General features: G+C 33.7%; 2 protein-coding genes and 1 long non-coding RNA gene across 8 annotated transcripts; 2 read left to right on the top strand and 1 right to left on the bottom strand.

The window, feature by feature from the left end:
• Positions 1-2,192: 2,192 nt before the first annotated feature.
• On the top strand, positions 2,193-4,031 carry LOC112802056 (leucine-rich repeat extensin-like protein 2). The gene has a single exon (XM_025845060.3). It carries the CDS (start codon positions 2,652-2,654, stop codon positions 3,912-3,914), a length of 1,263 nt encoding a protein of 420 aa, XP_025700845.1. The 5' UTR covers positions 2,193-2,651; the 3' UTR covers positions 3,915-4,031.
• A 474-nt stretch (positions 4,032-4,505) lies between these two features.
• On the bottom strand, positions 4,506-6,631 carry LOC112802057 (acid phosphatase 1). Its single transcript, XM_025845061.3, has 3 exons — positions 5,929-6,631; positions 5,188-5,397; positions 4,506-4,940 (listed from the first exon to the last, which is right to left on the bottom strand). The coding sequence occupies exons 1-3, from the start codon at positions 6,327-6,329 to the stop codon at positions 4,763-4,765; spliced, it is 789 nt and encodes a 262-aa protein (XP_025700846.1). The 5' UTR covers positions 6,330-6,631; the 3' UTR covers positions 4,506-4,762.
• Positions 6,632-12,360: 5,729 nt separating this feature from the next.
• On the top strand, positions 12,361-15,974 carry LOC112802058 (uncharacterized). Of its 6 annotated transcripts, none has more exons than XR_011882273.1 (8): positions 12,361-13,089; positions 13,183-13,221; positions 13,346-13,496; positions 14,010-14,170; positions 14,339-14,659; positions 15,322-15,431; positions 15,519-15,665; positions 15,783-15,974. It is a non-coding gene; the product is annotated as an uncharacterized lncRNA (long non-coding RNA). The 6 variants fall into 6 exon arrangements; XR_011882270.1 differs by having other exon boundaries at positions 12,377-13,089; positions 14,000-14,170; positions 15,774-15,974; XR_011882272.1 differs by having other exon boundaries at positions 12,377-13,089; positions 14,000-14,170.
• The last annotated feature ends 3,308 nt before the right edge of the window (positions 15,975-19,282 follow it).

The raw sequence follows: 19,282 nt of genomic DNA on the forward strand, positions 1-19,282 counted from the left end.
GATATTATAGCAGAAGAGACTCAAGCGGTCATGAAATGGAGGAAGAAAGAAGCCCCGACAAGAGGTGATATGGAGCTGGCCTAAATGGGCCTCCTTGTCTTGTGGCTTGTTTAATTTGAGATTTGTGGCCTATGGGCTTATTTTTTTAATTAAGTGTGATGATTATTTTTTTTTCAAATTCTAGAAGGACAACTAACCTAAAATTTACAAGAGTTTTAAAGGAATCTTGCCTTCAATACAAACCAGACTTGATTGCTATTCAAGAAACAAGTTGTGCAGGTAGGGTGGCAGAGGACTCCATTAAAAAGGCAGGGTTCAACCACTATCTCATTGTAGATGCTAACAAATTTTTAAGCGATATTTGTTTAATGTAGAATAAACTTAATATATAGGTCCACGAGATTAGTAGATACAACCAAGCCATCCATGTCCATATAGTTGAAGATAATAGGAGTTGGTTCCTCACTATCGTGTATGCTCACCCTCAAGAAGGACGAAGAAGGGAGGTGTGGGAATTTCTCAAGAGCATCGCGAACATGATACAAAGTCCATGGTTGATGTACGAGGACTTTAACAATATAAGTGATAGCAATGAAAAACAATTACGGTGCCTGACTTTTCCCAAATAAGGAGATTTAACGAATAGGTAGAGAAGTGTGGGCTCATTTATTTGGGTTTCATTGGCACTCGATTTACCTAGAGAGGACCAATTTGGCAGAGGAGGGAGAGAGTATTCAAGAGATTAGACCAAGCCATGTGCAACTTGTAACACCATACCATACAGAGCTTTACGCCTAGGAAGTAAAACAATGGTGGTGAGGTGCTATGACCTCTAAAACAAAAATAAGTAAATAGATATACACGAAAAATAGTTTAACTAGGAGACTTGGAATAAAGGATGATCAAAACAAGACTGAAAATGCGTCACACATAGCTCAAGCAATAGAAAATGTATAGGAGGTTTGGAAAAGAATTTGGGGTTGGAAAGGGCCACAGAGAATGAAAAATCTCATCTACAAGCTGTGCATGATAGACTGAAAACAAACTCTAGGAGACAGAGATGGTATGGTGCATCGCCGTTATGTCGCCACTGCAAAACTGAGATAAAAAGCACCATTCATGTCTTAAGGGACTGCTTCAGGGCGGCACAAATTTGTTGAAAATTAGTGGAGTAAAGAAAACTCCAGAATTTCTTCTCCCTGCCTGCTTTTGAAGGATTGGATCTCCAAATACTTGGGATCGAATTGGAAAAATGCATCGCAAACTAGGTGGTGCAACATCTTCGTAGTAGTATGTTGAAAGATGTGGAGTTGGAGAAGAAATAAAGAAGTATTCCAACAATCTTTCATGAGACTCCAAATAACTCATATAATCATTTAGGATTATGCCAAAGTTATTCAAAAAAATTTTGAAAATAATTATGAAAAACTAATATTTCTAGAAGAAACAAAAAATAATTTTTATAGAAATAATAAAATAACTTATAAAAAAAGAAATTATATATTTTTATTTTTTTAAAAATTATAAATTAACTTTTTGAAAAATTAAAAGTCCTTTCTTTTTCAAATAATACCAAATACGTATTTTATAAGTTTTCATAATTCAAAAGTATTAAAAAAAAAAGAGTAGCTTATGCTACTTTTGAAACGGACTCTAGGACCTCTCATACCCACGGTGAAGCAAATACTTGTGCTGATTGGATGGATAAGGCAGACCAAGAGTAAGAACTAAGAAATACAATACTGGAATGAATCTCCTGAAATAATGAGTCACCTTTTATTCAGTGATGTAATTCGGATTTTTAGACCCAAAAAGATCAATACCTTGTTATTTGTTTGGGCCTTTGGTCCCGCATTAACAAAAAAAAAACTCTGTTTTGTGCATATATTTTATATTATCTGACTTCATTCTTGTGGCAATTGCCCATTGACATTGTTGCAAATTAACTGTGTTTTGCAAATTAACTATATTTTTTATAATAATAATAATAATAGCATGCGTTATTAGATAACATGTGGCCTATGTTGCAATAATGGAGGCGTACGTTCACATCAACCATTACCCATCATTTTTGTCAATTCCATTTAACATTTTAATAGGCAACCTTCACCATTATTTATCCATTATTTAAACCATAACTACCAAATGCGTTTAATAAATACACATATATATAGCGCTGCATCTATCTAAAGTATCGATTATTATTATTATTATTATTATTATTATTATTATTATTATCAGCCTCCCATTATAACAACAAACACCACCTCAAAGAACACAAAAAGCAGTGGTGTTTGCTGTTTAGTTCACCTCACCCTTCTAATCTCATTCACCGCCACCGTTATGTTCTGACACAGAAAATTTTTCATCCAAGACAAGTCAACATCTTTTACAGAAAAAAGTTGTACCAAGGTATAGCTCAAGCTCATTACAATTTACATAAACCAAAAAAGAAATCTTGCTGAATAGAATAGAATGGGACACATTCAAGACAAATAAGCAGACCAAGTTACACACTTACACTTACACCACACTCTCACACAATCTCTCTCTCTCTCTCTCTCTCTCTGCATTCAATGCTGCAAGCAACCTTATTTGGACAACATTACAAGCATACAATCAAATAAGCATCTTGGTATCTTCAGCTAAACATGGACAATACCTGGAGACTTGCTTTTCTTATGATCCTCACCCTTCATTCAACCACAATAGTAGCTGAATTTGGTGTTGTTGGTGGTGTAGGTGTTGGTGTTGGTGTTGGCAATGGTGGTGGAGGAGGAGTGGTTTGGGTTGGGGGAGGGGTTAACAACCCACAACCCTCTGGATCTTCTTCAGAATCAAAGCTGGATGGAGCTTACACAGCGCTACAGGCATGGAAATCTGCAATCACTGATGACCCAAAGAAAATTCTAGGAACATGGGTTGGTCCAAATGTGTGTTCTTACAAAGGGGTTTTTTGTGATTTTACTGAAGATGAAATGGGTGCATCTGCATCAGCATTCCCTGTAGTTGCAGGCATAGATCTCAACCATGCAAATCTCCAAGGAACCCTTGTCAAAGAGCTATCTTTACTCACTGACATGTCCCTTTTCCACCTTAACAGTAACAGGTTCGCTGGTACTGTCCCTGATGAATTCAGAGACCTCAACTCTCTTGAAGAATTTGACCTCAGCAACAACCAATTCTCAGGTTCTTTCCCTTCTGCTACTTTGTACATGCCAAGCCTCATCTACTTGGACCTCAGGTTCAACTACTTCTCCGGGACAATCCCTCAAGAACTCTTCTACAAGAATCTTGATGCACTGTTTCTCAACAACAATCAATTTGAAGGTGAAATCCCTCAGAATCTTGGAAATTCCCCTGCATCAGTGATAAATTTAGCCAACAACAAGTTGAGTGGGAACATCCCAGCAAGTTTTGGATTCATGGGTTCTAAATTGAAGGAGATTCTGTTCCTGAATAACCAGTTAACTGGTTGCATCCCTGAAGGAGTGGGGCTATTCACTGAGATTCAAGTTCTGGATGTTAGCTACAATACTCTCATGGGTCATGTGCCAGACACATTGTCTTGTCTGCAAGACATTCAAGTCCTTAACTTGGCACATAACAAGCTTTCTGGGGAGTTATCAGATGTAATATGCTCTCTGAGGAGCCTTGCAAATTTGACTGTTGCTTACAATTTCTTTTCTGGGTTCAGCCAACAATGTTCAAGGCTTTTCTTCAGGAATGTGGGTTTTGATGTCTCACTTAACTGCATTCCTGGAAGGGACATGCAGAGACCTCAACCTGAGTGTTCTGTGATCCCAGGTGGTAGTCTAAGTTGTCTCAGAATTCCAACACCAAAGCCTCTTGTTTGCGGTTCCCTGGCTGTAAGTGCTTCTAAGCACACTAATTCTACTTCATCATCTCCTTGAATAGTAATTATTACAGTATACTTTATTAGTTACAGGTTGGTCATGGCTTCTCCACTAATTAGTGTTACCAATCTCAATTTACACACCTGCTAATTTAATTCTTCATAGATTCATTCAGCATACATGTTTAATATTATTATCAAAAAAATACTTGCTGACTTCCGAGACTTCTAATATGTTTCATGATTATTATAGAAAGACAACACCTGATGCCTCATGCTATATACAAGCCAGACAATTTATGTTTCACGTGACATGCTTGATTTGGATACTTTATGCGCACTAGTTTATCACGGGTTTCTTAAATTATGCCTTGAAACTTCATTCCCAGCATTCCACAAGGCCCCTATTAGGTTACTTCTGAATAGTGAAATTTCGCAACAATATAATGCTCTAGCATCTAGATTACAAAACCACAATCAAAATTCAAAAGGGTGCCAAAAGTAGCAAGTCTCTACACACTAGAGTGCCAGCTCTACCATATGAATTGGCTGAGAAATGCAGAGAAGCCCATGCATACTAATCAAAACAAGTGTAACTAATTGAAAACAACCAATAGTTTAAGCTATTCTATGTTATACTGGGTGAAAATAATGAAATCCAGTGAAACAATTTTTATCTCTAACAATGTAGTACATAAGAAACTAACATCAATCAGAATCTCATTTACAATTGTCTGGTCTCCAATGAATCTTCGTCAGTTAGGAGAATTGTTCCCAAACCAGCCCTTATGAATGTATGGTTCACTCATAGCTTCGGCCATGAAAACAATGGAGAGACATTCATGTTCATAATACACAACAAGCAATCATGAGAAGAGAATACAAGTTGGGGATACCATTTCTCTGTTAAGCAATATAATACATTGGGTTTGGGAGTTTAAAAGAGCGTGATGCCACAGCAAAACCCCATAAGTCACTCCACTGATCACCAGAGTTGCCATGGATCCTGTAGCCTTCTTCCACCAACTCTGATCTCTTCTCAGACTTGTACTGAGCAGCTGTTTTACCTTGGTCAGAAGGGCCTCTGTTTCATACAAGGAATTTCAAGCTAAGTTCAACAGAACAACAAAATGTGTATCCTTACTAAGGGCATGTTTGGTAAGTGTAGGAAAGAAAATACAAAGACATGAGATAGAGAGGCATCTTGTCTGATTTTGTATCTCTCTTTCTTCAAACAGGACTGTGTCTTTTCAATGTCTTTATATTTCTATCCTAAGAAGATTACCAATAATTCAATAAAGAGTAAGAAACAATTATTTTGCTTTATGTACCTTAAGATAAGCCTCTCCCAGTTTCTGTACCCTGCAAATAGAAGGTTTGCCTCAGTGGCACTCCTCTGCTGCTCACTTCTCCCAGTTAACAGAATTATTTTGAATCCCAACTCCTGAAGCTCATTGTGCAAACTGAAACTTGGTAGCAAAGCTGGAGCCTTGGCCAATTTCACCCATTCATCAAAGGATGTTTCATTAAAGATCTCTGTCCTGGTATCCAAAGTTTTAAAACAAGCCATAAGCATAACCCATTGTTATGTACTTAAACCATAGAAATTCACACCAACAACCCCATACATGTATGTAAACTCTAAAGTAAGTCAACTAGTTATGATTCGTGCAGTCAAGATGCCCCTTCTCTGCTGTGTTTTTCAATAAAAATTCTCATGATGTCATTCTGCTACAAACTAACCAACATGACCACATATACACAGAATTTCTGTTATTAATGTGGCCATAGCCTGTTTACTGATCCATAAGTAAAAATAAGTCATCCTAATTCATTCTTTATAATAATAATCTTTTGTATTCAATATAAACATTGTATAGCATTGGTCAACTAATAATTGAATTTGAAACAAATTTACTTACGAGAGTGATTCATTGCATAAATTTCTTCCAAAATATCAAATAAATTCACTACTAGGTATTTCTATTTATTCATACGAATACCGTTGACCAATTACCTCAACCTAGTTGACCAATCCAACGGCTAAAAAGTTCGAAAGCAAAACCACTTACCCGAACCCGGTCTCTTCGTAATACGGCAAGTTCGATAGAAGAGTTTCGTCGATATCGAACACCCACGCGTCTCTATCATCTCCGACCAGCTTCACGCTCCTCGCAAACTCCGACGACAGTTTTCCGATCACCTCCAAATCCGACGAGTACTGTCCCCCGGTCATGTACGCCTGCACGAACGCCGCGCACCTCGCCGGAATTTGTTTCCAATTCCCGGCGTTGTTCGTCTCTACGGCGAGTTTCCAGCTATCGCAGAATACGCCATCGTCGGCGCGGACCTTCCGATTCCCTCCGGCGACGAGATTCTCCGACGGGAGACGGATCGCGGTTTCGGAAGAGATGCCAGAGATCGCTGAGAGGAGCAGAAGGAGAGGGAAGAAGAATGATGCAACCGAAGCCATCGCCGGAAATCGATCCTTGAAAGAACGATTTTCCGGCGACCTTTTAAAAAGAAAAAGAAAAAATATAAAAGAATCGGTTTTCTCAGATCGTAAAAGAAAAGAAAAGCATCTCACTGGTTAGAAAATTTTTAAGAAAAACGACCAATGGCTGAGAATTACTCTTCTTCTTACAACGACGTGCCGTTTTAGACTTCGCTATCAAAAACGACGATAGCTTTTTCTGCAATTTATAGATAACTTTTTGAGTATCTGTTATTTTTTAGATTTATTCATAATTGAAATGTTTTAGACTCAAATTATATAAGATATGTTAACCAAATCATTAACAATAACCTTAAAATTGTATAAAGACTGGATGTTATTTTTAATATTCTTTTTAAAAAAATTTATAAAAATAAAAATAATTTTATGTTTAAATATTTTATTTAAAAAGATTTTTTATTTATCAATAATATTTAAATAAAGTAAGATAAAAATATTTTTTTATTTATTTATTATAAATTTTTTTTTTTAAAAAAAGTCTTTTAAAAAAATGTAAAATACAATTTTAAAAAAATAATTTTTTTAATATTTTTATTTTTATTATTAAAAATTTGTCACATATTAAATTTATTTTTTAATTATTTTTTTATTAATTTAATAGTATCCAAACAAATACTAAAAAATATAATTTAATACTATGAAATGAATACAAATATCACGCGACTAATCACAAGTATTCAATGTTTTGGAACAAATAATCACACAAGAATATTCTTCTTCCTCTATCTTATGTTTTACCAATAACAACATTTAATTAGTCATTATTGTCCAATATCTCCAAAATCTTATGTCATGCTTAAATGGATCAGATAAATGCCTCTAATTTTTTTCGTATGTTTTGAAAACCGTAAATTCTCGTATATTAATGTTTTGTTATTGAGTTATTATTGTTGTAAAATAAATAAATAAATAAATAAATATAAAATAAAAAATATAAATAAATAATTCTAATATTAATATTTATTAATATTATTATTTCAATATAATTAAAATTATTCATATATATATATATATATATATATATATATATATATATATATATTGATGAGAGTACATATAAATAATATTTTATATAATATTGTGTATGTTTTTTTTTAAGATTACGCTATATTTTTTATACATTTACAAGGTCATCCTTTTCAAACCTCGTTAAATTCAATTACTTTTAATAATTTAAGCCTCCCAATATTAAAAAATTGAGTCGTCTATATTGTGAAATAAGTCATTATTAAATGGACATCTATATCATAACACTTTTTCTTAGATTTTTATTTAGGATTATATTTCATTAAAACCTTATTAAAGAAAAATTCAATGAAAAAAATTTAGTAAAAAAAATAGTACAATATCCTTTGTGGTGAGAACTGTCTTGTTAAAAATATTGTTAAGAAAAATTCAATAAAAACTTTACCAAAGAAAAAAGAATACAGTCTCCCCTCTCTTATCGACATTATTTAATATCTTGAAATTGGTGCATCTTAATTTGATGTACCAATTTCTTAAAGAAAAAATTTGAAAGTGACTTTATAAATAAATCTGTCAAATTATTGCTTGAACTAATCTGTTGGATATCAATTATTCCTTAATTTTCACTACAAGAAATTTAGTCTTCACCAATAAATGTTTAGCGGCCATATTAATAGGCCATATTAATATAGAAGTCATTTCTCTTGTTAAATTACTTTTTTTTTTCAGTAAATAAATAATTGCCTTTAATACTTTATTCGTAACGACAATTACATGAATGGCCACTAAATAATTATTAGGGTAAATTATTAAATTGGTCTCCTATGTTTGGGCGAATTCTGTTTTGACCCTTAAGATTTAAAGTGTTCTATTTAAATCCAAAAAAATTTCATTTAGCTTCAATGTAGTCCCACCGTGAGGTCAAAGTTAAATAATTAACGAAAAATATCCTACATGACAGGTACAAGAATTAGCTCAATAATCTAAAGAGCAGGTACAAGCTCCAAAGGTACAAAATCAACCGTAGATGCATCAATACATTTATCTATCGTTCTCCTTAGTTCTATAGAAAATATTTCATTTAAATTGTAAGAAAAATGATAAATAATGGATTGATACATTCACAGTTGATTTTGTATATCTGTAGCTCGTAATTGTTCTCCAGATTATCGACCTTATTTTTGTACTGCTGTGATGTAGGATGTAACACCATGTTAACCTAAGCCTTACCTCTAGTCGTAAGGCAAAGAATAACAAAGTGCCATGATAGTTCTAAAGCTTATACATTAATAAATATAAAAGGAGATAATAACACTAGGAGCCCGATGAAGGAATAAAGTTCAAAATCGCATAAAGCGGATTTACAAGCACGAGGCGTCCACAAACGATAACTAAAAGCGTAAAGGCACAGGATACAACATGAGACTTAATATAATAATAGTCAAGATAGATATACATAAGTGTAATAAACAAAAGAACTCTAGTCATAGCCCTGGGAGTTTAGGCCGACTAGTTACAAACAGAAAAATACAGAGTCTTTGAGTTAAAACATCATATACAACTTATCTCTCATGTAAGCCTCTAAGGTCATAAAGTCTAAAATAGAAAGGGTGAGAGAAAATACTACAACAAAATAAAATAGAAATAAACCAGGAAGAAACCATACTCCGCTTTGTCACCATGTCCGCAATTTCACCGAGGTGAATTATGACTTGCATCTGAAAATCAACAACAACATATGGTATGACAACCGGGGGTTCTCAGTATGGTAATAGTGCCCAATATATAAGATGTAAGGTTCCAGGACACCGAAGGCAATCCTAGAACTTCACATCGATACAGATATTCAAGCTTAGCAAAAATAAATAACTTAAACCATAAACAATATACAGGGTTATCTAAACTTAGGGGATGTTCTAACTAAAACTAATCACACCGCTATATCCTACAACCTTCACCAACCTAACCTCTGTACAACCCATCGCCACTGCCTTCCTAACCTCCTCAGCACCAGACAATCACAATTAATGCAAGAAAGTAATACACAATTAATATTCAAATATAGTAAGTAATTCAAGAAGCAAGTAAGCATGTTATGCATTTAGGCAAACTCAATTAATCAAAGCAAACAAGCACATAAGAGATGCATATGATGAATGCCTGTCCTATTGGCTCGTGATATCACTTGTCGGTCCATAAATGCCAACCCGACACATTCTCCCGGATGTAGCCTTTTCTGCCACGCCAGAGATATAGTGCCCTGCACACTCATGCAGCACCGAATCTGCTACGCTAGAGATATAGTGCCTTGCACACTCATGCAGTAGGGAGTCTACTACACCAGGGATATAGGCCCTGCACACTTCATGCAGCAGAGAAAGAAACAACAACTACTCATGCAGCAGAGAATTCTGCTACGCCGGGGATACATGCCCCGCACACTCATGCAGCAAAGAAATCTGCTACGCCAGGGATATAGGCCCCGCATACTCTCAACAACAACTACTCATGCAGCAGAAAAATATGCTACACCAGAGATATAGGCCCTGCACAATCTCATATAATCTAACAAGTTCATTATTCCTTTTTAGTTCTCAACTCATCATAACCATCACCCGCCCAATTTCTCAATTTATTATCAACTATCGCCACCTCTTAAGTTCTCTGAATCATCACCAATATAATACTCTGCCTGCTCAACCACAACTTCAAAAACCTAAGTCTCTATCTGCTAAACTCATATAGAAATTCATATATTTAAGTCTCTAACTCATATTTAATATTATTAAGGCTTAATTACTAGTTATCAATCTTAAACCATAGATAAGAAAGTTTGAAAAGTTAGAGAACCCTTGAAAAGTGAAAAAAAAAATCATTTTTCAGCAAAACAGGGTATATTCCTATACATGCATTATGTATGCGTATGCATACATACATTTTGGCCCATTTCGCGTACACATACGGGTGTTTGCGTACGCATAGGTGCCAAACAGAATGGACGTATGCTTATGGGTGGTATGCATACACATGCACTCCCAGACTTACAAAATTCTGCAGAGTTGCAGAAATCAGTTTTAAATCCCAAACTTCAAACGTTCATAACTTACTCTACAAAAATCCAATTTCTACAAACTTTATAACAATTTGAAGATCTTTCAATGAACTTTAATTTAAAACAAATTTCAACAAATTTTGAAAACTGAAGCTCAAGTTATGATCTGTCAAAGTTCATCAAAAACTAGTTTTTACCAAAAATTAACTAAGTTTTCAAACTTCCGAATTTGACAATCAAGCCAAGCCAAAACATACCCAAACCATCACAAAACACTGCCACACACTACACTTTACCATTCCATATCATTTCCCTCAATTTCACACCTAAATCACTCAACCATTACACCATATATCACTACTAATCCATAATTTCTAATTCAATCATAAATCCACATTCATAATCATCATCAACTAACAACAACATCAACAACTAATACAAATCCTCATCAATTCTAATAAACATCACCATACAATATCCAACATTAACCAAATCCATCGAAATCTTTATTCCTCAAATTATCTTCATAAAACTCACTTTCTTCACCAATTGTCATCAATATCAATATTCATACTCCTTATCAATTAGTCTCAACATTAACAATCATTATCAACATCCATGTTACCACAATCAACATACACACTTATCAACATCAAGCAACATCATAATACATCATTAACACCAATGACCCTCATACCCCATATCAACATCACAATCATCATCAATTATCATCATTTATCATCAATTTAATCATATCATAAGGTTCACTAGCCTAAATCTCCAAAAACATTATATATTACATAAAAAAAACCGAAACCATACCTTGGCCGATTCTCAATATGCTCAAACACCAAACTTGATTCCAACAAGCTTCCACCAAGCTCGAAACCACCAAAGCCAAACCAAAAGCCACCACCAACCCCAAAAACAAGCTTCATACATACAACATAACCATGCATTATCAACTAAAGCTCACACTACATCAAACTTCAAGGATATAAAAGTTCCTTACCTTATCCAATGGTGATTGGGGCAAAGTTTGACAATATTCCAATGCTAGATCACCCCTAAACAACTAAAACTACAAAATTTACTCAAAATCTATAACAAAAATGCACAGAAACTAGGGCAGGAAGCTGGAGCTTGGGTTGCGAGTTCTTACCAGAAAATCCTAGATAGAAACAAAGAGCTCGATGAGAGCTTCGCATGGCCACAAATAGCTCGTCAATCAGAACTCCGCAGCTCAAGTTATGGTCAATTAAAGGAGAAAATAAATAGTAATTTCTCTTCTCTTCTCCCTTCACCACCATCAGCGCCCCTCTCCCCAAAATAGGGCAAGAATGACCTGAATGCTCATTAAAAGGGGTTTATATATGTTGGGCTTGGGTTCAACTTGGGCCCGGTCAACCCATGTGCGTTTTAGGTCTGTTTGGCCCACTTTGGGTAAAAACCTTTAAGATTAATGTCTGGTTTTCAATTCTAAATTATTTTTTGTCATTTCAAAACAATAAATCAATTTTTAAAATTTTATTTTTCAAAATACGTGGTACCGGACATACTAGAGTCGGTACTGTTGGCTTAAGCACTGGTACGCATTTTTACAAAAATTTTCCGTAAAAAATACATTTTCTAACTCAGAAAAATTCATTGAATTCAAATTTCACTTTTATATTTTGAAATTAAAACTTCTAAATTTTAAATCTATTTCGAGTACTTAAAAATTATTATTTTATTAAAACAGTTATGCCGGTTCTTACATAGGACATTCCGTTAATTATTTAACTTTGACCTCACGGTGGGACTATATTGAAGCTAAATGAAACTTTTTTGGATTCAAATAGGATACTTTAAACCTTAAAGAGTAAAACAGGATTACACCCAAATGTAAGAACCAATTTAATACTTTATCCAAATTATTAACTTTGCCCGTAGTTCTTCTTCTTTTAATCCTTTTTTAATTACTTTAATTATGAAGAATATCACTTTCACCGCTGAAGTCTCATTTCTCTCATTTCTGACATTTCACCCCTCTTTAATCTGTCAGTGCCTCTACCTCACTTTGCTATCACAATCTCTTCACTTCGCCGTCGCCGCCATCTCCTCCTCTTCCTCACACCAAGTTCTACACCGAACGACTCAAGTAACATTCTTCGTTACTACCTCATCCTCAATCTGCGTTGGTTGTCGCTAGTTCATGTCACAGTCTCTGTCGATGGCTTGTAGCCTCATGTGGTGGTTTCTATCACCACCTCTGCCATACATTATGATCTCTAGTTTCAATTTACACATCCGTAACCTTTTCATCCATCTCTTGTTCAATTGTGGTTCCTTATTTGAGAAATTCTCATTTTTTAGGGTTTATGTGATTCATGCTAATTAATCCATTCTTGCAAATCATCATGTGCCGATTTTTATAGTCCAGCAGAAATTAATTTGAAATTTGGATTTGCTAATCTGATGTTGGCTTTAGGCTCAGTGAATTTGCGTACTCACTATTTCGGTCCTCCTTTAAAGATGTCAACCACGGCACCTGAAGCATACAAGGAGGTAGTCCTACAGGCAAAAGAACATATTAAGGCAGGGGATATTTTTTAGATTGTGTTAAGCCATAGATTTGAGCGAAGAAAATTTGCCGATCTGTTCGAAGTTTATAAAGCCTTGAAATTTGTGAATCCAAGTCCATATATGACTTATTTGCAGGTTTATATGCAACATCCTGATATAATTCATCATATAATTTAATTTTTTGAAGTTCAGCTCTTTCATGTCGCTCTCTATATATTTATCAAACAGGATCTTTCAAGTCCAGAGATTTTTACGCGCATAAAAAAGGTAGGTTTTTCACAATACTTGATCACTAAGTTATTTGCTGTAAATCTTAATCATCTCAGGTTTATTGAATTAGAGTGTCATTTTATGTTATAGTGGATACTTATTTTGGTCTTGTTATGCACAGAACAAAATTGTGAATCGTCCATTGGTCGGGACGTGTAAAAGAGGGAAGACACTAGAGGAAGATAAGCAGTTAGAAGTGAAGCTCGAGTGAGGAAAAGCAATGTGCAGAGAATGTTATGCTGGTTGATTTGGGATGCAATGATGTTGGAAAGGTTTACGAAATATATTCACTTTTGTAGTGGAAAAATTCCAGCCTTGTTTCTTGCATTCTATTAATTTATAATCTCCTCTTCTAGTGGAGTTAAAGCTTATTAAATTTCAAAGTTAAATCAACCAATATAACATTATAGAGTATGCAGGTGAAGGCAATGTAATATCTAATTGTAGTTTGGTTGCTGTTTTGTTTGTTATCAGTTTTGAATTTCATTCTTGCTCTATTTTTTAGATGTTGGCCAAGCTCTTGGCTAATGCTATCTTATTGTATGTATCCATATCTGTTAATGGTAAAAAAATATGACCTTGATAAAAAGTGAAGAATAGATATTTTTTGGGTCCAATTATACAGTCCCACTTACATTCTTTTTGCAGTGATCTACAGTGTCCTTGCATTATATATGTTACAGTCCTTAATACTGCTCTGACTTATAACACCTCTGTGTTTGAGTTTGAAATTTTAATTAATATAAATAATTATAATTATTTTTGTAAATGAAAGTGGAGAACAGAATAATGAGGATTTAAAGAAGAGTGAGTGACGGCATATAACACCTTTTCCTTCTTATTAAGTCAAGATTGATGATCAGAGTTAATTTAACCCTCCAGAAAAGTGCACCATTAATTGAATCATGCAAAGCCCAGATGAAATATATATGACGGAATTGAAGAGGTGCTACCGCCTTATCCCACTTATTTACACACTTTTATTTTGCTCATACAAGGGGCACTCCAATAGCAATACCTACTTTCTTTGCGGATGAATCTATGTTCTGAAGAATAAATTTAGTGCCTTTTGTTTGGTTAACACATGATGGATTTATATTCTTGCTTCTTGCAGATCCAAAAGATCCCAGCCTGAGGAAGAAACTTGAAAACTCATTTTTGCTTGGACCAATTTAGTTGGAAATTGATATAATTGTATGGAATTTTGATGTAAATATTTTATTATTCAAAATCTGATGGTTGGCAAGATTAGGGAATAGTTAATTGTTAATTGATGGTTGGTTTATGATTGTTTGGAGTCCTTGATGGTGATTGTGTGTTCACAAGACGAATGTGGTGGGAGCCAGATTCTTGCTTACAAGCACCAGTGAGGTTTATGGAGATCCTCTTCAGCACCCTCAGAAGGAGACTTATTGGGGCAACGTTAATTCCATTGGTAATTTTCTTAATTTAATTTCTAATTCCCATATATATTATATTGTTTAAATTTTGATAAAAAAATCTTATTTGTACAAATTAATTAGCATTTATTACACATACTAATTATATACTAATGATATTAGAACTAATGGTTCCATAGAAATGACTTGCCTGACATGATAATTTCATTTTCTTTGCTTTGCTTTAAGTTCGAATTAGTTTTCGAGTTTGTGAGAAGTTTTAATATTCTTCAAAAACAGTTATATTACAGCTAGGATTTTCGATCGTCAGATTTGCACTCCTGCTCCTGGCACCAGTGTCTTGCTACGTATTATATTTAAGATGGTTTCTTCTGGGAATTCTTACAACTTTGATCTTTCTTCGCCTCCTTCTAGTTTACTATGTTATTTGGCGAAGTATAATCAATAATGTGAACACAATTATTAAGGATGATTACCAATATTTATGCTTAGCTACAGTAAGTAGTAGGTATTTCAGGGAAGGAATTGATCTTAGTGTTTGTTATTGTTTGTGTTTATTTTCGGTGTTTTGATAGGAGTTGGGTGGATAAATGCCGAACTACATCTTAGAAAATTTTCAAGTAGCTTGGTGGAAAATTTTGGAATTACTGTCTTATTCCTCTGTTGAAGGAACCTGAATTGAATTTAATTTTTGCAGGTGTCATTTAATTCTTGTAGGTTCATTATGCCAGGAAGTTCTATGAAAACTTGGTACCAAGTTACACGATATACGAGGTTGAATGCCCAGACCAGTTGAAACAAAAGCTGGTAAAATGTCTTGTTTTATGATTAACAAATAACAATTCTATTATTCTTTGCATTTTAAACAAGGAAGCATTTGCATAATGTTTGCAGAAGTAATGAAGTACTATGTTCAAAGATGGTGCAAGGCCTCATCAGATGTTGGCATTCGGTCCATATATAGTTGATTGGTCGTACTACAAGCAGCGGCTTTCTTCAGCAATTCAAAAAATTGTCATTATTCTCGCTGCCATGCAAACGGTTTTAAATTTTCCTTTTGGCATATTGAAGTAATTAATTCTTGTATTTTTCTTATTTTTTTTTGAGGAGTTTAATACTTACAGATTTCAAATTCTGTTTCTTGGGTAGCTCATCCAGATTGGTTGCATAAGAAAGTTCGTGAAAAAGAGGACAAGTTTCATCAACAAAAATTAGTTGATGTCTTTAACTCATTTAAATACTGATATTGCCATTTTTTGTTGTTTAGATTTGTAATATGATTTATTATTTTTCAAGAGAAATTTGTGTATCAATATTTTGAGTTTAATAAAATATCTCATTTTGTAGTAATTAATTTATGTATATTTATATTATGCATAATAATAATAATAATAGTAATTGTTGGCACAAATAATTGAGATTCTAGAAAAAAAAGGTAGTTCATTTCTTCTAAGAAAATGAGTATAATATAACTAAAAAAAGTCTTAATATTTTAGCGGCAATAGTAATGGCAACTAAAAATATATAACATTACAATTTAGAATTATTTTTGGTGGCTATATAAATTGCCGATAAAATGGGTTTTGGCAGCAATAGTAATGGCCGGTAAAAATGAATAATATTGCAATTTTAGAATTATTTTTGGTGGCCATAGAAATTGTCAAGAAAAATGATCGCTAATAGTTATATATTTTTTGCGGTCATTAAAAAAGTCTTTACCGGCAAATGTTATAATTGCCGCTAAAATCTTTTAGTGACAAAGTCTAAGACGGCTAATGTCTGATTGTCGGTAAATGTATTAGCGGCTATTTTTATTGCCGCTAAAAGCAAAATAAATAGCCGCTAAAAGTGATTTTTCTTGTAGTGTTTGAAGGTCATGAGTGAAGAAGAATTTAGAAAAAATATATTTTGTTCTATCACCTTTGATATATCCACCTTTAAATTGAACAATGCATGTTGTATTATCTTCAAATAGAATAGTTGGAACTATTTTATGATCAGTCAGTCCACGTGATGACAGAATATATTGGATTAAACTCCTGAGTCAAAAACACTCGCGACTTGTTTTATGTATCGCTAGTATTTCAGCATGATTAGAGGATGTCGCTGCTATCGTATATTTCGTGGACCTCCATGATATAGTTGTATCACCATGTGTGAATAGATATAATGTTTGATATCTTCCTTTATGTGGATCAGACAAGTACCCTGCATTTGCATAGCCGATTAATTGTGACTTGAATTCATATGGATAAAACAGTCCTATATCCACTGTTCCATGAAGATATCAAAAAATTTGTTTGATTTCATTCCAATGTCTTATATTTTGAGAGGAACCATATCTTGTTAGAAAATTTACAGCAAATGATATGTCAGGTTATGTATTATTAGCAAAATATATTAGTGCTCCAATGGCACTGAGATATGATACTTCAAGACCAAAGATGTCTTTATTTTCTTCTTTATGACGAAATTGATCATTTTCCAACCTTATGATCATTGGAGTACTTAATGGATGTGACTTATCCATGTAAAATCTCTTCAAGATATTTTCTATGTATGTTGTTTGATGAATAAAGATCTCATTATTTGTATACTCGATCTGCAGACCGAGACAAAATTCAATCTTTTCGAGATATTTTATCTTAAACTCTTCTTTTAGAGATTTTATAATTATTGGAATACCTTTTGGGGTTCCAATAATATTTAAATTATTAATGTACATAACAATTATAATAAATTCAAATGCAGATTTTTTTATGAAAATACATGAGCAAATATCATCATTTCTGAATCCCTTTTTAGTCAAATACTCAATAAGACGATTATACCATATTCGTCTAGATTGTTTTAGACCATATAAAGATTTTTGCAATTTGACTGAGTATAACTCCTACGAATATTTATTAGATGATTTAGATATCTTTAGTCCTTCAGAAATTTTCATATAGATATCACAATCTAATGATCTGTGTAAATAAGTTGTCACCACATCTATTTGATGCATATGTTATTTATGGTATGCAGATAAACTGATCAAAATAATGCGATGTTATTTCATCTACTACAAGGGAATATGTTTCTTCATAATTTATACCGGGCTGTTGTGAAAAACTTTGTGCTACAAGTCGAGATTTGTAGCGTACAACTTCATTTTTCTTATTTCATTTTCTCACAAATACCCATCTTTATCCAACAGGTTTTACATCTTCTGATGTACGAATTACAGGTCCAAAGACTTCACGTTTTGCAAGTGAGTCTATCTCAACCTTCATGGTTTCTTCCCATTTTGGCAAATCATTCCTTTGTCGATATTCTTCGACTGCTCTTGGCTCAAGACCTTTACTTTCATGCATGATGCGTAATGCACATTATATACCAATATTTTATTGACAATTGTTTTATTTTGGTTTTATTTTTCTCCTATAAAGATATAATTTATTGCGATCTTATCATTTTCAGAATTTTCAGGTACCTGAATGTATTCTGACGTCAAAACTATATCAGAATTTTGGACACTTACTGTGTCTTTTCTATGTCTTTATCCTTTTCAACAGGAGTACGATTTGCCTTAGTAATATGAAATGCCTTTCTTTTTTTCGAGGATTTTTATTTTTGGAACCAATTGGTTTACCACGCTTCTGGCATGTACTTGTTTCGTTAGCCATTTGCCCAATTGAAACATCAATTTGAATTGGAACATTTTCAGGTGGTATGTAAGATTTAGTTATCCTCTTTGTATCAAAAAATGTATCAGGCAATTCATTTGCTATTTTTTTTCAAATGTATATTCTTTTGAACTTCTAGTTCACATTGTCTTGATCGTGGGTCTAGATGCATTAACGATGATGCATTCCAATTAAGTTCTTTCTCTAGTGGCTTATTCTCTCCCTCCAATACTGGAAACATTGATTCATCAAAATGACAATCAGCAAATCGGGATTTAAACGCATCTCCTGTTTGTATCTCAAGATACTTTTCTATAGAAGGATAATTATATCCCACATAAATTTTTAATTTTCTTTGGAGTCCGATTTTGGTCCGAGAGGGTGAGGTAATTAGAATATATATCACACACCCAAATATTCTCAAATTGGAAACATTTAACTACTGGCCAAAAGTTAATTGTAGGGGAGAGAATTGATGGTAACTTATTGGTCTCAAACGAATAAATGTTGTGACATGTAAAATCGTATGCCCCAAACAAAAATAAGGGGATTTGCTCTCGTAAGTAAGGGTTTAGTCGTCTAGCAATTAATTGGAGGCGTTTAATAAGTGATTATGCTAATCCATTTTATGTGTGAACATGAGCTATTGGATGTTCAACATGTATTATCAAGACGAATTCAAAGGCTTAGGAACATGAGCTATTGTGCGTGAACATGAGCTCTTAGCCATACAATAAGTATCAAAGGTTTAGGAAGCGAATTCACTGGCATTATCAAGGCAAACTGCGTTGATTGGATTTTTCGAAAAATGTGCTTTCAAATAAATAATTTGAGCAAGTAATCTCGCAGACGTTAAGTTGCAAAAAGACAATAAGCACATATGTGACTATCTCGAGGATGCGTCTATTAGGATCGTAAAGTATCTAAAAGATCAACATGTTGGATAAATTAGTCCACATATATCTCTTTGAATTTTTTCTAGAAATTCAA

This window comes from Arachis hypogaea, chromosome 5 (assembly GCF_003086295.3).
Source record: "Arachis hypogaea cultivar Tifrunner chromosome 5, arahy.Tifrunner.gnm2.J5K5, whole genome shotgun sequence".
NCBI classification, from domain to species: domain Eukaryota; kingdom Viridiplantae; phylum Streptophyta; class Magnoliopsida; order Fabales; family Fabaceae; genus Arachis; species Arachis hypogaea.

Excerpts from the sequence above, each read along its gene's own strand:
- LOC112802056 (XM_025845060.3), top strand. The coding sequence starts at position 2,652 with ATGGACAATACCTGGAGACTTGCTTTTCTTATGATCCTCACCCTTCAT.
- LOC112802057 (XM_025845061.3), bottom strand. The coding sequence starts at position 6,329 with ATGGCTTCGGTTGCATCATTCTTCTTCCCTCTCCTTCTGCTCCTCTCA. Across the intron at positions 5,398-5,928 it reads TACGAAGAGACCGGGTTCGG|GACAGAGATCTTTAATGAAA; the intron begins GTAAGTGGTTTT and ends TTTGGATACCAG. Across the intron at positions 4,941-5,187 it reads TGGGAGAGGCTTATCTTAAG|AGGCCCTTCTGACCAAGGTA; the intron begins GTACATAAAGCA and ends TGTATGAAACAG.